Below are 15530 nucleotides of genomic sequence, written 5' to 3'. Positions count from 1 at the left end.
TGTGATCGAGCGGTTGAGATGGGCGAATCTTAACAGTTACAACTGAGGCGTTTCCATTTTACATCCGCGTTTCCGCAATGCGTTTCCCTTGCCAGATAACACCTGGATAAGAAACCCCGCGTTAGCAGCGATTAGGCGAAGCATCCCGACATACTTGGCCGCGTAGCCTAACCGACAGCTCCATAACAAAGTCCCCCTGGAAATGGATCCCGCGACCCATCAATCGCCGAAGAAGGGATCCGACGGCGATCGCTCGTCCGAGTACGCCCCGTACCCTTCGCTCACCCCCGAGGACGTCGCTCCTCCTCCACCGCCGCCAACCACCGTTGCCGGCGCCACCGCCATGCCGGGGGAGTCCAATCCTTACGTCACATCCACCCCTACCCCTCCTTCCAAGAGTATTCAATCTTTCCCTTCTTTTAACAATTTTGATTTGTTATCGATCGACTCCCTTGTGATTAGGTTTTGTTTGCTATCTATTTATTGCTTTCTTTATTTTATTTTGCGAGATAGATGATTGGATTTTTGAATTTAGACATTTGATTTGGGTTTTCCTTTTCCTGTTTGAGTGTAGATCCGTTGGACACCATGAAAGATGTGCTGGGTAAGTTTGGAAAGAAATTTGGGGAAGCGGCGAAGAAGACCGAGGACTTGGCGGGGGACGTTTGGCAGCACTGTGAGTGCCAAGATTGGTGCTTCTTCTTCTTCGTTCTTTCTTTAATTAATTGTATTAATTATAACCTTTGTTTTTTTTTTTCCTGGGGATTTTAATTTGGGGTATTGATCTGATAAGGTTGGATTATAGCAGTATTTTATGGTCTTGTTTATTAGATGTATAGAGTAATGAATCTAGGAGGGGGGGTGGCACTTGCCAATTTTACAGATAGTTAGTCAACTTTCTGACGAGAGGGATTTGGCATAATTTTGTTACTTAAGAATTTCTGGGATGCCAAATTAATCAATATAAGCAATGAATTGTGTGTATCCTAATTTGCAATGCAACCAAAACGAAAAGTTAGGAAATTAATGGGATATTAAATCACAATAAATATGAGGAATAGAGACGAAACCCAGAGGCAATTGCATGAGGCTGCTGCCCTATAGGAAGATGTTGGCCTCTTGCACAGGGTTACCCGATACTTCTTTCTTCAAAGCTCAACCCCACCTTGAATCACTTGTGCACCAGCAATGGGTGAGACCACACTTCCTGACTTTCAAAATGATGATAAGTAGAATGGGAGATTAAATTAAAACTTAAAAGAGAGAGGAAGAGTGAGGAAGAGTGTGAAAAGAGTTGTACAGGTGAAAAGTTCTACACTTTTTTTTCCTATAAAGATGTAGCAACCGGCATCCTTTATCAATATTTGACTCCTATTTGCTTAAGCATTATGCACCATGCAATGCATGGGAAATAGATGGAGATCTTTATAGCTGTTACTTGGCACCTCACCCAACTGTGATGTGGCTCTTTCCCTAATGAAGGAAAAATCTGAAATACCCATTTTCCTGGCTCTTGTTTAATAATTCAGATTAGGTATTTATATCTTAAATATAACTTTCACTAAGTTTGTATTATTTGGAAGTTATCGTTGCATACCAAATAGTTCTCTTCTTTCTCAATCAACAGTCATAGAGTTTGCCTCACGTATAAGAAAATTTCCTTATCTATCAATTACATACAAGAAACTTTTCTTAGAATCTCCGTGTTGTTGGTGTTATCTCTTTTTTAGGTATTTGGCCTCAGAAAGCCTGTTTTTAAATTCTGCTTAACTTGCATATATTTATTGGGACAGTGAAAACTGGGCCTAGTGTTGCTGATGCTGCCATGGGAAGGATTGCACAAACAACAAAAGCTATAGCAGAAGGTGGTTATGACAAGATTTTTCAGCAAACATTTGACACCGCTCCTGAAGAAAAACTTAAGAAGTCATTTGTGTGCTACCTATCGACCTCTGCTGGTCCTGTTATGGGTGTCTTATACCTTTCTACTGCAAAACTTGCATTCTGTAGCGACAATCCACTTTCATATAAAGTCGGAGATCAAACCGAATGGAGCTACTACAAGGTACTTCTGTTTACTTATTTTTCAGTATTTTTTCAAGCACGTCAGACTTAATAATCTTTCTCTGAGGTTGTCAAAGCAAGGACAATCTCTTGACTACCAACTTTATCGTACTTTCTCCAATGCCTATCCTTCTTTAAATTATATTTAACAGATCGGTTTTTTTCATATCCTTAGAAAATTTTCTGCTTGATATTCAATCTTGGGTGAAACTCCGAACTTCTGATACTTTATAGTTTTGGGTGAAAACATTGTCCTATCTCTCTTAATAAGATTTTGCATCTTATTCACCCTGTTACAAGAAACAAGTTGTGTCTGGCTGCCCAAAAGGCCTTGTCTGATGTTAGCATCTGGGGGGTGGGCTGGGGTGGTGGGGAATTACAATAAGGAGAGGGTCCATTGTTGCTTTCTGTTAATCAGATGTTATGTTTCCTGAAGCGAGCCACTTGCTTGTTCAGTCTTTTTAAATAAAATATATTCTCTTTTTATATGTAGGCATAACATTCAACTTTAGGCTGAAAGTTAAAAGTTATGGATTCTGCTCTCTTTTTTTAGGGAGAGGGGGGGAAGGGGACCATCCCCTTCTAATGCTGCCCTTTATGGAGGGGAGCTTTCATGATTTATTACTCATAGAATTCTTTCTGCCAATTTCGTCCTGTTAGGGAAAAAAACAAGTTGTATTAAGCTCTGCCAAAATGGGAAATGTGATGATTTTTCCTTGGAACCTCACAGGTCGTCATTCCTCTACATCAGCTGAGATCTGTTACTCCTTCAACAAGCAGAGTAAATCCAGCAGAGAAATATATTCAGGTCGTCTCCATTGACAACCATGAATTCTGGTTCATGGGGTTTGTGAACTATGACAGTGCTGTCAAAAGTCTACAGGAAGCCATGACTGGGGTAAACTGACCATCAGGTCTCCATGCTTCATATACAGTGTTATGCTGAGAATGAACTTATGCTTGAATTTCAGTGATTTGTATGTACTCGGTGTGGATAGTATAGGTGTTTGTCCCATGGTGTTTAATTTAAATGTTTTTTTTATGAGTTTTTTTTTCTATTTACACAGCTAAACTGAATTATATGTTCCAAGTATAATGCTTGCAAATAATTTTTTAGTGCTTCACTGTCCCTTGTGTCTTCCACCGTGTGTCTTTATCTCAGCACAATTTATATCCCATTTGAGAAAATATGTCAACTCTATATGAACATTTCCAAGCTATATGGAAATTTATATATTTTTATTGAAGATTGTAATAATCGCTTTGTATTAAGGAAAGTGCACTCTTTTCTTCAATTTCCTTCCCCGGATGGAGAATTTGATAAGTAGATTGAGGATAAATTATAGTGAAAAAAGTCACTGCTGCATGTTTCTTTAATTAATTGTGGAAAATGGGAGAATGTTGTCAAGCAGTTGACTTTTGTTAATTGCCTGATGGTTGTGTGGATATTGCTTGTGGATGAACTTGATTGGTCAGTTTAATCGAAAATTTTCGTTGTGTATCCCTTCCTTTTTGTCTGAGTAAAAGCCAAGTATTTCCATCTGCTTTAAGATGTATTTGTGTGAAACTCCATTCCCCTTGATTCAGATATATGGGTGTGCTCAACTACGCTTCAAGTCTCTTATCTCTTTTATTTTTCCAATTACTATTAATTTAAGGGGGCAATCAGTGTACCAAATTTAATTTCTAAAGTCTTTCTTGAGATTATTTTACCATGTTCATAAATATTTTACGATGTTAGTCAACGCACAATACTTTTCTTAGGTAAGACAAGACAATAAAGGCCTAAAATTAACACTCTTCAAATCTATATACTAGTTACATCAAATGAATACTTTTTGCACTCAATATTAAAAAAAAAAGAAAAACTATATGACCAAATCAACTTTATAGACTTTAAAAAAAAAAAAAATATATATATATATATATATATATATATATATATATATATTAGAAGGTGACAAATTTATTTTTCATAGTTATGATGATTTGTTAAAATTTCCATTCCAAGTTGAGTTGCTTATTGTTCTTTCTCTCACGCAATCTACCATCTTCACTTATGGTGCCAGACCACTTCCTCCTTCTTGCAACCTCCTGGAAACCACTCATTTCACCGTTATCAGAAACTCCATCATTGTTCCACAAATCTCCGGCAAAATCAGTTCCTGAGCGAAGGGTCTTCGACCAATCAAATTTGCTGCGGCGAAGAGGTAACTTCGTTTTCTTAGCTTCAGATTTAGTACTGCATGATCTACCCATGCTGTGAACACTCGGTTTAGCTTCACATATATCAATCCTGCACTGCCCATCCAATTTAATCATAATGTTGAGCTCGCTGTAAACATTAGATGATCGCTGTGTGTTACCATCTTTCCTCCTGTCCTCCTTGTGTTTATACAACATTTGGAGGCGGCGAGCTAGACATCGCATGCCATCTTTAATCTCTTCTTCTAAATCTCTCTCTATGTGTAACTCTAACTCATCTCGGATCTTTCTTTCTTCCTCTGAAGAGACTGCAATTTTGTTAACAGCATCCTGCACTTAACATAGCAGATATGATCGACCTTAAACTAAATGTCGATATATCTATGGATATAAGATAACAACACAAACACGCAGAGAGATTAAAGAGATTAGAGATAGAGACCATGTAATTGGGCGACGTGGAGCTCCTCCAAACCTAATCGAACAATTTGACGATCAACCTGAAAGACCCACTTTGAGGAATTATGATCAGTTCATGCATAAGAGTCAACGGAAAGTAGCGACTAAGAACTTAAACATAAATGAGGATAAATGAGAACCTCACAACGGCTTCATGGCGAACTACTTGGAGCTTTGATATTCCCTTCCACCTCTGGTTCGTTCATGGTGTACTTGTGTATTTAAATAGTTGGAGTGATGCAATAGATGGTCCCTTTCTTGCACTGATAGATAAGAATGAGTTTAAAGTTAAAATTGATGTAAGAATGCTTTCGCGCCCACATTTATTGATGTTTGATTGCTAAGTATGTAGAAGGAGTGGTAACGATTTGAGGGAAACAGCAAGCTCAAAGTTCTTAACGTGGAAGGTAACTAAGGTAAGTTGCACTTGAAAGAGATATTTCACATTGTCCCCAAGTTTGGTAATTGGAGAGCACCTACTAGGTCTGCTCTTCTTTATTTTATAGATATAGTGTAGTAATTATTTAAGCTATTATATTCACAATCTATCTGGCTTTGAATTTATAGTAGTTTACATATATGGTTCTATTTAATTAACTAGTGATATCCTTTGACATACAAAAGATTATTACCATCTCTTGTACCTTTCTTCTTCTTTTTTTAATTCTTTTTCTTCTCTCATGTTTATATCTTTCAACCTATTCCAACTTCATCGCCTGTACTTGCTTCTGCAGGACTTCTTCATATACATTATTTCCTTATGATAGAGGATTTTTTAATGGAGAGAAAAGAAATGATTGCACATAAAAGGTAGAGAAAATTACAAATATTATCATATATTTTGACTAAGTAGAAACAAAATTCTTTCTTTTTAGTAGTTGTTAATAAAGCCTTCATTTTACTTTTTTTTTTAAAAAAGTAAGCGTTGTGTAGTGATTGGTCCTCTGCGGGTCAATTTGATGGCATTATTTTAATATAAATATTTAAAATAATAATAATAATAATACCTTTTTTGTTTACACGTGGCTCGACTTCAATCGGTCTACATGTACACTTTCCACAAGGTAAAGTTTAAAAGTATATAATAAAGGAATTAAGCTACTTGCATGCTGATATCACAATCACAGGAGGAGGTGGGTTTGAGGTGTGTGCCATTAATAATACTTAGCTTGCGTTGCCTCTCCTCTTTGAGCACCGTGATCGTCCAATTCGTCAACAAGGCGTCGTCATGCCCTATCAACTTATTCTTGTAGAAGGACATGCAGCGAGACGTTACGTTATACGGGCATGGATCACCATTTGGATCATACCATGCTCCTCGATGTGCCATCCCTGAATAGCTCGCTAGCCATCGATACACATATTGCCCTGCTCCTGCTAGCTCTCGCCATCCCTTGGGGTAGAACTCCATTATGCTGCTGTTCTTGTCCATGAAGAACATGTTCGTCAATTGGGCTCCATGAGAAGACACCAGAATGTCTGTTTCAGTCATTAATTTCACCTGCATCAATGGTAATTACCATCTTGAATTCTAAAATAGAGATCACAAACATATGTGTGTATATATATATATATATATATATATATATATATAGAAGTAAACAAATATATATATATATACCTGATCACAGAAGGTCAAGTTATTAGGCCTTGCAACCTTGACATGGCACCCCTTCACCTTCTTGCACTCTCTCTCAAATATCTTTATAACTCCTTCCTCGTCCTTGAAGGCCCTTGCGCCAACTCTGAAAAACAATGTTATCCTTATGTTCTTCAGGTCCTCAACATTCCTCCTAACATTACAATATGCTCTGGCCTTGCACCTCATCATGTCGTACACCTTCACCTTCCTCTCCCTCGTCATCTTCCCCTCGTTGTGCCGGAACACGACCGCCTCCTCGAAGCAACTCGGGCCGTCGTCGCTCCTCTCAAACCTCTCGATGTTAGTCTCTTGCCCGAATGTTGCTGCGGTTACGTTGCTTACCCAACTGCCCATTCTAGACCTGAGCTCGCCTTGGTGGTATAACACCCATCTTGCAGGCATAGCACATCCTTTTCTTCTATGCCACGCCGCGAATGGCACCACCGCGGATAGCCCGTGCCACAAATTCTCGTAGTCGTAAAACGTCTCGGACACGAAGGTCAGGCCCGAGAGGAGCTTCGCATATCGTGGGAGACTATGTGGTAGAGCGAGCGCGTAAGAGTTCATGGTGCCATTGGAAATGCTACGGCCGGCCAAGCATAGTAACCGGCCCTTTGACGCGTCGGAAGGGAAGTGGAGGTACTCAGTCTCGCCGGTCTCGTACGTGTCGTTGAGGGAGCTCATAAACCAAGTATTGCCATCCATCGGAGTCTGGGCGAGGCGAAGGTCCTTGAGGGGAAGGAAGGCGACTTCTCCGCGAGGGAGAAGGTGAAGCGGCATTGAGGATGGGAGAGGGAACTGGAGGTCTATCTTGAGAGTCCGGAGGATTATTTGGAGTTGGAAGAGGATGAGGAAAGCAAAAAGGGCGGCTAGGAATTTCCGCAAACACCTGAGGGAGTGGGTGGAGGAGGGGAAGCTCCTGGTTTTGGCCAAGGACTTTGTGGTGATATGGAGCTTAGTAGGAGAGGAGACGGCCATCGTGGGTATTGTTGTCGTCTTCTTCCCCAGATCGGCTTATTACCATTTGGGATTGGAGGAAGGAGTTTAGATATCTGATCGTGGGCGAATAATGGAGTAGTTCCTAAGCTTCTAATGCTAACTTTTTTTGTCTTGGTTTGTGTGGATGCATGTAGTTATTGGAGCATGTGAGACGCAAAGGTGGCCCAATTAATGGAGGTGTGAGGAGAAGAAAAAGAGGAAAAAGTATAAAGTAATGGTTGAAATGGACGAAAGTGGTGTGGATTTGAAGAAGAGTAGAAAAGTAGAGATGCTAAACTTTAGGTAGTCAAACAGAAACAGGGTAACTGCTGACCGAACATCTGCAGTTAATGGATAGATACCAGTGTAGTGTCAGCCAAATGATATTTTAGATTCAACTCCCAAGGAATTGTATTAGAGCCTACTCCATTATCATAGTAGAATTGGAATACATTATAAATTAGTTATTTTAGGATTATTACCTAAATTAAAGCAGAGAAGAACCTTGACATTGGAAGAGAAGGGGAGCAAAAACTCATTTAAAAATCCTAAAATAAATACCTTATCAAGTTTCCTTCCTTTTCTTATCTCGCAAACAAAGGGGAACTTAATCGACCCTTGAAGTATCAGTGCACAAGATGAAAGCGTAACATTCAATTCAGGGTGCTTCAACCTTAGAGCTAAGAAGTAAGAAGAGAGGAGGACCTTTGTACGTCATCCCTCGTGTTACAAATGATTGTTTATTAACCGGGAATTCTAGTTAATAGAGATGGAATCCCAAGGTAAATCATAGGTCTTCTACTACTAATAACCGAATGACAATTTCTTGGTAGTCTTGACAAAAGACTCACAATGGATGCAGCTACATAAATAAGCTCTTATGGAGTAGAAGCAGTAGGCAGCTCCATCTCTAGTGCTGTTTGCTTTAGCTTCCTGCTTCGCTTCTTCTCGCCATACAAGTAGGAGATGAAACCCCACAGGGCGAGGATTAGGGCCACAGCTTTGCCACCATCGAACTTCTCATGGAGGAAGATAACTGCTAAGATCTCGGCGACCGGGAGGAGGGCTGCAACCATAATGCCGGCGAGGAGAGCCGAGATGGAAGTGTATATGAGACCCACAAGTCCCACATTGAGTAATTGCCACAAGATGGCGTCCCAGATGAGCAGCATGTAATACTTCGCCTCTCCGAGTCCGAATTCTTTTGCTTCTCTTGCTATCACCTGTGCAAAGTGAAGACGAAATTAATTAGCCAAAGTAATTATGTTTAGAGTACTCTCAAATGATAGCACACACACACACATTCATGTTAATTTTTTAATTTTATTATACTAGATGCTTAATTTTCATAATTATGATAAGGAGACGACATCAGCTATAAATCTCGATATCTACTAGATAATACCACAACTGCAACTATCTTTAGATACTGATACTAAATTAATAGAACTAAAATTACCGGAAGCGTCGGTCACCGCAAAATTCAGGGATTTTATTTAAATACTCTGATGCTGCCGTTCGCGAGGTTGTGAACCGGCTGTCACCGATCGACACCCGCAACGGCCGCTAGGCTGTGAACCGGCACCGTGGTCTGATGGGCCGAGCCAAGCCCGCTACGCTGGCTTTTAGAATAAGTAGAAAACTTTGTATTTCACACCCTATAGTTTTACTATTTATATTTTTTTGAGCCTTATGTTTGAATTATATTCCACAAAAAAAAGCACTTGGGGTGTTTTTCTGAAAATAAAGTTAAAAAGTAGGAGGATCAAAATATAAATATTAAGAAGTAGGATGTGACCATAAATTAATAAAAAGATAGGGTGGCAAATGTAATTGCGTTATTAGATAATGACAAGAGGTTACGTCCTTCTTGTCTATGCAAAGCTTTAGTAGAGAGAGAGAGACTGCATGTTAATAGGAGTTACTGCACCTTGAAGTCGCCATTGATGACCATGCCGACGAGGCAAAACACTGTTCCGGCCACTCCCATAACTATCTGCATCTCCAACACCACCCCGTAAGTAATCTTCGTCTGACTCCACCGCATGGCGAGCTCCATGAGCGGCAGAGCCAACCCCACGATCGCCGTCGCCGCAATGCACATAAAAAATGCCACGTAATACTTCGACGCCGCCTCCCCGACCAACTTATCCGATGTCGAGCAGAGACTAAGCACGAGCGGCCCAAGCGTTAGCAGCACGATAGCATTGAAGGAGTACGGGGTGAAGCGTTGCTTGACGACGAGGAAGGCGAAGAGGGCGGTGAAAGCGAGCTGGGTGGAGGCGAGGAGGGAGGAGGTGGAGAGGGGGAGGTAGGAGGTGCTGAAGGCGTAGAGGTAGCAGCTGATGGCGGTGAATAGGCCGATGAGGAAGAAGGAGATGAATAGGGGGAGGGAGAGGTGATGTTTGGATTTGGAGAAGGGTAGAGGGAGGAGGAGGAGAGGCCAACCGCAGACTTGGAGAAAAGAGGAGAGCCAGAGGCGGCGGCCGCCGTGGAGGAAGTAGAGGCGGAGGAGGAGTGGAGCGGCGGCGCCGAAGAGCATGAGGGTGGCGTTGAGGAGGAGGAAGAGTTTTAGTAGACGAGAGGGAGGAGGAGGAGGAGGAGGTGGTGGGGGTGATCTAGAGGACATGGGTTCTTTTACTTCTATTGTGGTAGCCATTGACACTAGTGCTTGGTTTCTGGTGTTTGGAGAACAAGAAGAGTGAGTACCTATTTTTATAGTGTTTGGAGAAGGGAATTTACATTTCACAACGTTTATGTTCTATCTTTTTCAATATTTTCGAGGCCCACATTTTCTTTTTTTTATATTGCTATCAGAAACTCTCTTTTTAAAATGGGATACCTCCCAAAAAAATACAAATATATACTTTTAAAATTTCAAATTTAATTCTGAAAAAGTATTTAGTTTTTTATAATAGCATTACTTGGGAATAAAGTTTAAAATATGAAGCTCAATATATAAAGACGGTTAATTATATTTTGACTCATCCACTATCACTTCATATTATTTATACCCACACATATAACTCCTAACTTATCTAATTATATCACTAGCTTTCTCCATTAAAAACTTTATTAAAAATTAACTAATTAGATGGACAAATTATCGTTACTTTCTATTCTCCCCTTATATTAGAAATGGATTTTAAAGGAATTAGATAATAGTAATTTTAGAGTGTAATATTTGAAGAAGTTATCATCGAGAGCACTAAAGATTGAAGTATATGGAAGAAAGATGAGAACAGTTTTATCCATCTTTTTAATTAGTTAAATTACTAAAATTATTTTTATTAAAATTTCTAATGAAACATTGCCAGAGAGGCCTTAGTAATACATCAAAAATAGTTTAGGGTATACCTATTTATTTATTTATTTCTTTCTTGAGGAGATAAAATAATATAGAGCAACACAATTGAGGGATCAAAAACATAATTAATCGATATATAGAACATTTTTTTTTAAAAAAGAAGAAGAGGTAAGTGTGAGGTATAAATTTACAAATGAAACATAATTCTCAATGGAAATTGGTCATGAATGATTGGTTCAAAACAAGGAGCAATGGTCAGTTCAGTGGGCAGGCAGGCATGCATGCAGCCGCACATGCGCATTGTTGTGTAGTAGACGTCTTTTTGCATGGACGTATATATATATATATAGATCACGTACGTAGACACCAACTTTTGGCTTCATATATGAAACAAATTAAATGCTAGTCTCGGATATTCTGACAACCAGCAAAACATTTCTATCAATAATAAACCATCAAAAATTCTTTTGGGCACTTTCGATGGTTAAATGGATTCGGTGGACCATCTTGTAGTGACGTCGTCTTCGACCCTTTTAGCCACACTTCAAACATGTATATATGTATATAATATACGAGTGGAAGGATGATAAGCTTTTCGGAAACTTGCAGCTTTAGTTAGTATATGCAGAAGAGGTGACGGGATGGATATGCAAAGCCCCAACAAACAAGTCGGAGGCTCGGAGCTACTCGTTTCTTTACGGTGGACGTGATGTCTGCTTTGTCCCCCAGGGAAATACGGCGGTCAATGTCGGTTTCTTCCCCACGTTTTCTACGATTGCTCTTCGTATATAGTTTATTCTCTTCCCTTTACTTTGTTGTTTTCTTCTTCTTCTTCTTCTTCTTGTTGAGAAATAGTTTGTATACAAAGTTCTATTGAATTCACCGGTTACAAAGGATGTTCAGATTCCTGACTTGGTCCAAATTTTGCTAAAATGTGAGCAATTGTGTTATGGCCTCTGCTAGTGTTGTAAGACCAAGATGGTGCTGGTCTGATCATATTGTCTGTCCTGCTGGTTTGATGGCCACTAGAAGTGTAGAAGTGTCAAAGTTTCACCCAACAGGGCGTTGGAACAATGTTTAAAGAAGGTGACGTATATCCCTCTTAACTTTGGTGGGTCGCCCAAAACCAAAGAAACGCCAATACCGCCTGTATATCTAAATGCCCAACTTGCATCTACCCAAAATATTGTAACAGAGGAAGTGGGACCCTCCTTGGGTGACTGATCAAAATTTGGGCCTGCTACCTCGCTCTCATCAAGTTGGCGGGAGGGAACAATGCCTTGCTGCTATTTCGTTTGTTTTAGAAAAAACCGGAGCCGGATCAACAATTAATATTTAGACACAATCTGCTAATCCTTCCAAGGACAGGGAGGAGAGCGTCTAAACGGGAACGCAAGATGAAGGTTTTGATTTGTAGAATGGTAAATAGGTTTTTTTTCATATAGCTTTCTACATTGCCATAGATTAACTAGAGGAGGTTGAGCTAGACCAATGACCGTTTGAAAGCACGACATAAACATACTTGCAACTAAAGATTTTTAATTTAGCAGCGAATTGTATTAGCACAGCTCTGGTGTAGGCATGAAGACCTCCTTCTGAAGAAAGACAACTCATCTAATGTTCGTGATTTCAGACCCATCAGTCTTTGTAATACCATGTATAAAATTCTATAAAAAATTCTTTCTACGCGAATGAGGCCATTTCTTGCTGGTCCAAAATACCTTTGTTCCCGATAGATAGATAGTGGCTAATCAGGTTATTGCCCATGAGCTCATCGGCAAGCTAACGAACTACTCTAGCAAGAATGGTGCTTTCATGCTAAAGGTGAATCTTTTTAAAGTCTTTGATCATATAGAATGGTCCATTCTCAACGAGAACCTTCGACTTTATGGATTTTTGGATGATTTTCTTTAGGTAATCACGACGTGCTTCACTTTGATAAGATTCATCATCGATATTAATGGGCAACCCGACGGGTTCCTTATTCCTTCCATGGGGTTTACGTTAGGGATGTCCACTCTCTCCCTTTCTGTTTATATTGGGTTCCAATATTCTCTCACATCTTTTAGAGCAAGCAACTAATATCCGAAAGCTTAAAGGTGTGAGTGAAGCCACCAAGGGGAGCTTATCAGATTAATCACTTGATGTTTGCAAACAATGTATTGCTACTTGGAAGAGCTGCAGATGAAAAGCTGCCTCCATCTCCGACACTTAGGCCTCTACTCCTTGATTTCTGGACGAATTATTAATCTTAAAAGTCTACGAACGTCTTCAGTCTTCCTCGGAGAGTCGGAGGCAAAGAATTCTAAATATCCTTCGCTAGAGATCTGCTTGTGGGAGAAAAATATTTCAGCTCCCTAGATTTCAGTTTGAAGCTTTCGAGTTCATCTTTAATAAATTCCACTCAAAGCTCGTTGGTTAGGAAAGCTCGGATGCTCTCCCATGTAGGACGCATATCAAAAGTAATTGACTTGTTGCTTTTGTTGCTTTTGTTGCTTTAGGATAAGATTATAGTTTTTTTTTTTTTCTTTTTCATAGTGTATTGGTTATTAGTGAGATTCAAATACATTTATAAATGGGTGAAAGAAGCTGAAGCATGACCTTCACCCCCAAATATCACAAATAGAAATAGTGAAGGAAACCAATGCAATATTTGGGAAAAACTTCAAAGAGGTGTTAATAATGGTAGAATAGCACCGAACAAATTCTAATTACAGGTTAAACATCCTAATGCAAGCAATTACCAAAATGAAAGTAATAGAGACAATACAGAGAGAGAGGGAGACGATATTTACGTGGTTCGACGATGTGCCTACCTCCACGGGTAGAGCAATCTTCTTTTTTTGTAAATCTCTCACTTACAAAGAGTTTAACAACTCTAATAACTTTCAATATAATGGTGGCTCAACTCTCATAAATGTTCTTTCAACTACCAAGCCTTAAAAACACACTTTAGTATTTATATGCAGGTTCAGATTTGGAATTTTTCGGCGTCGCATTCGAACGCCCTCGAGGTTGCGTTCGAACACGCCTAATATCAATGCAGCAGAACCAAAAGGGCGTTCGAACGCCTGCATCACAGACTGCTCTCAGGTTGGGGTTTGCATTCGAACGCGGCTATGCCGAACGAACGACTGCATCACTGCCCTCTATCTGGAATCCGCGTTCGAACGCCCTTAGAGCCTGTTCGAACATAGTGGCACAGAAATGCTGATACATGCTGAAATTTGCTGCAAACTAAATTTGAGCCACTTTTTTTTAAACAATTAGTGAGATTCAAATCCAATCCATTATACGATTGAATTTAAATCTGATCTAAATCTAACATAATCTAATAATAAATAGATTAAACATAAATATTACAATTACCTGTTTATTTAAATATCAAAAAATTTAAATAGATATGAATTCAATCCATGTACCGAATTCGATTGGGTTACATCCCCTACTAAGACCCATTAAAGTTTTGCTCTACTTAAGTTGATAAGCTAGTCTTTTTGTGTACTTACGTTCTAGGGAAAAGCAAATCCTAACTTATACTGTAAGTTGAGAAAGTACCCTGATATCGAATTAATGCGTTCGATTGGATCTTCTAGCATAACTTTAGGAGCTTCCCCACCTCACTCATATATAGCCGAATCGATCCACAGTTGATTTGGCCCAATAACTTTTGATGCATTAAATATATTTTAGATCAATATTATTTTATATTTTTTTAATTTATTTTATATTACTATGATTCTCTATATATTTGACTAAATTATAACTTTTAAATTATTTTACTCCTAAAATTTTATTTTGTAACACTAAATCATCCTGGCAGTTTAACTACTTATGTTGGACATTTGTATTAATAGTTTAATTCAAAGTATAGAAAAATATAGTGACACAAAATAAAGTTCTCATGAAAAAGATAATTTTGGCCCAAAATACAGGAGACAAAATAAATTAATTTAGAGGATGTTTGGTTACTTTAAAAAAACAAAGTAACTTTCGAAAACTTTATCTATTTTTGTAAATGAGTTAACTTCCTTACCCACCACAAACAGTTTTCTTCATTTAATTTTTCTTTTAAAAAAATCCAATCATTTTTATTAAAATTAGTTATTAAATTAAACTTTACTTTCTAGCTGACATACTGACAATAACAACATGGATGTGTGTAGATGCCATTATTGATGGAAAGCCTAGCTTCGCAGATGCTACCAATAATGAATTTTGGATCAAACTAGATCTTTTCTTTTTACACCCGAAATTAAGTATTAAAAGGGATTTATTTCAGTGTAGTTCTAGATAAAATATTAAACTCTTAAGGCTTTTGCTTAGCCCAAAGTAAAAAAGGTTAATCAGATCAGTGTTTTAGTGTTTTATGAGTAAATAAAATAATTATAGCATTGCTAATTTTGTGCTTGGTGATTCAATTTAGTCATAAAATATATCGCTGTGAAGATATGGAAGATTTCTATAAGTTGAAATGACCTAGATATTCTCTAAAGCCAACTACACACAAAACAGCAGGGCTGTGTACGAGAGATATTTGGCACCTGCTGCTGTTTATCTTTGCAAGAATAATGAAGGTGGGCATGGCTGTGTGCTGCTACTATTTCTTTTTGCAGGACTAATGAAGGTGGAAATAGTGCCTGGAAATCCTACTGCGACAGACCGCGAGAGCTTTCCTTCTCGCGTCTCGTTCTTCTTGGATTCTTCCTTGAATATATATGCCAATAATTCACTGTATTCAGACCCCCCACCAAAAACAAAAAATCCTTTTCTGTACTTCGTTCTTCCATGTCAATATCTTTCTTCATCTCTCTACGTTAACCTCTTGCCGGTCGCAGGGTGATGATATAAAGATTATAGGGATAAGAAAACTGA

The 15530-nt window shown here is 38.8% G+C and overlaps 3 protein-coding genes and 1 long non-coding RNA gene across 4 annotated transcripts; 1 reads left to right on the top strand and 3 right to left on the bottom strand.

Annotated features, from left to right (window-relative positions):
* Positions 1–129: 129 nt before the first annotated feature.
* On the top strand, positions 130–3311 carry LOC140779187 (GEM-like protein 1). Its single transcript, XM_073124176.1, has 4 exons — positions 130–398; positions 575–676; positions 1794–2065; positions 2795–3311. Exons 1-4 carry the CDS (start codon positions 203–205, stop codon positions 2969–2971), a joined length of 747 nt encoding a protein of 248 aa, XP_072980277.1. The 5' UTR covers positions 130–202; the 3' UTR covers positions 2972–3311.
* Positions 3312–4027: 716 nt separating this feature from the next.
* On the bottom strand, positions 4028–5549 carry LOC140779323 (uncharacterized). The gene is made up of 3 exons (XR_012107325.1): positions 4869–5549; positions 4712–4769; positions 4028–4599 (listed from the first exon to the last, which is right to left on the bottom strand). It is a non-coding gene; the product is annotated as an uncharacterized lncRNA (long non-coding RNA).
* A 149-nt stretch (positions 5550–5698) lies between these two features.
* LOC140779338 (uncharacterized) lies at positions 5699–7391 on the bottom strand. Its single transcript, XM_073124361.1, has 2 exons — positions 6350–7391; positions 5699–6229 (listed from the first exon to the last, which is right to left on the bottom strand). Exons 1-2 carry the CDS (start codon positions 7346–7348, stop codon positions 5822–5824), a joined length of 1407 nt encoding a protein of 468 aa, XP_072980462.1. The 5' UTR covers positions 7349–7391; the 3' UTR covers positions 5699–5821.
* A 661-nt stretch (positions 7392–8052) lies between these two features.
* Positions 8053–10007, bottom strand: LOC140778380 (purine permease 1-like). Its single transcript, XM_073123060.1, has 2 exons — positions 9279–10007; positions 8053–8571 (listed from the first exon to the last, which is right to left on the bottom strand). The coding sequence occupies exons 1-2, from the start codon at positions 10005–10007 to the stop codon at positions 8227–8229; spliced, it is 1074 nt and encodes a 357-aa protein (XP_072979161.1). The 3' UTR covers positions 8053–8226.
* Between the last annotated feature and the right edge of the window lie 5523 nt (positions 10008–15530).

Source organism: Typha angustifolia, chromosome 15 (assembly GCF_048772165.1).
Source record: "Typha angustifolia cultivar Huaian chromosome 15, ASM4877216v1, whole genome shotgun sequence".
NCBI lineage: Eukaryota > Viridiplantae > Streptophyta > Magnoliopsida > Poales > Typhaceae > Typha > Typha angustifolia.
The sequence above is the reverse complement of the archived record's forward strand: the minus strand, read 5'-3'. Positions and strand labels throughout refer to the sequence as shown.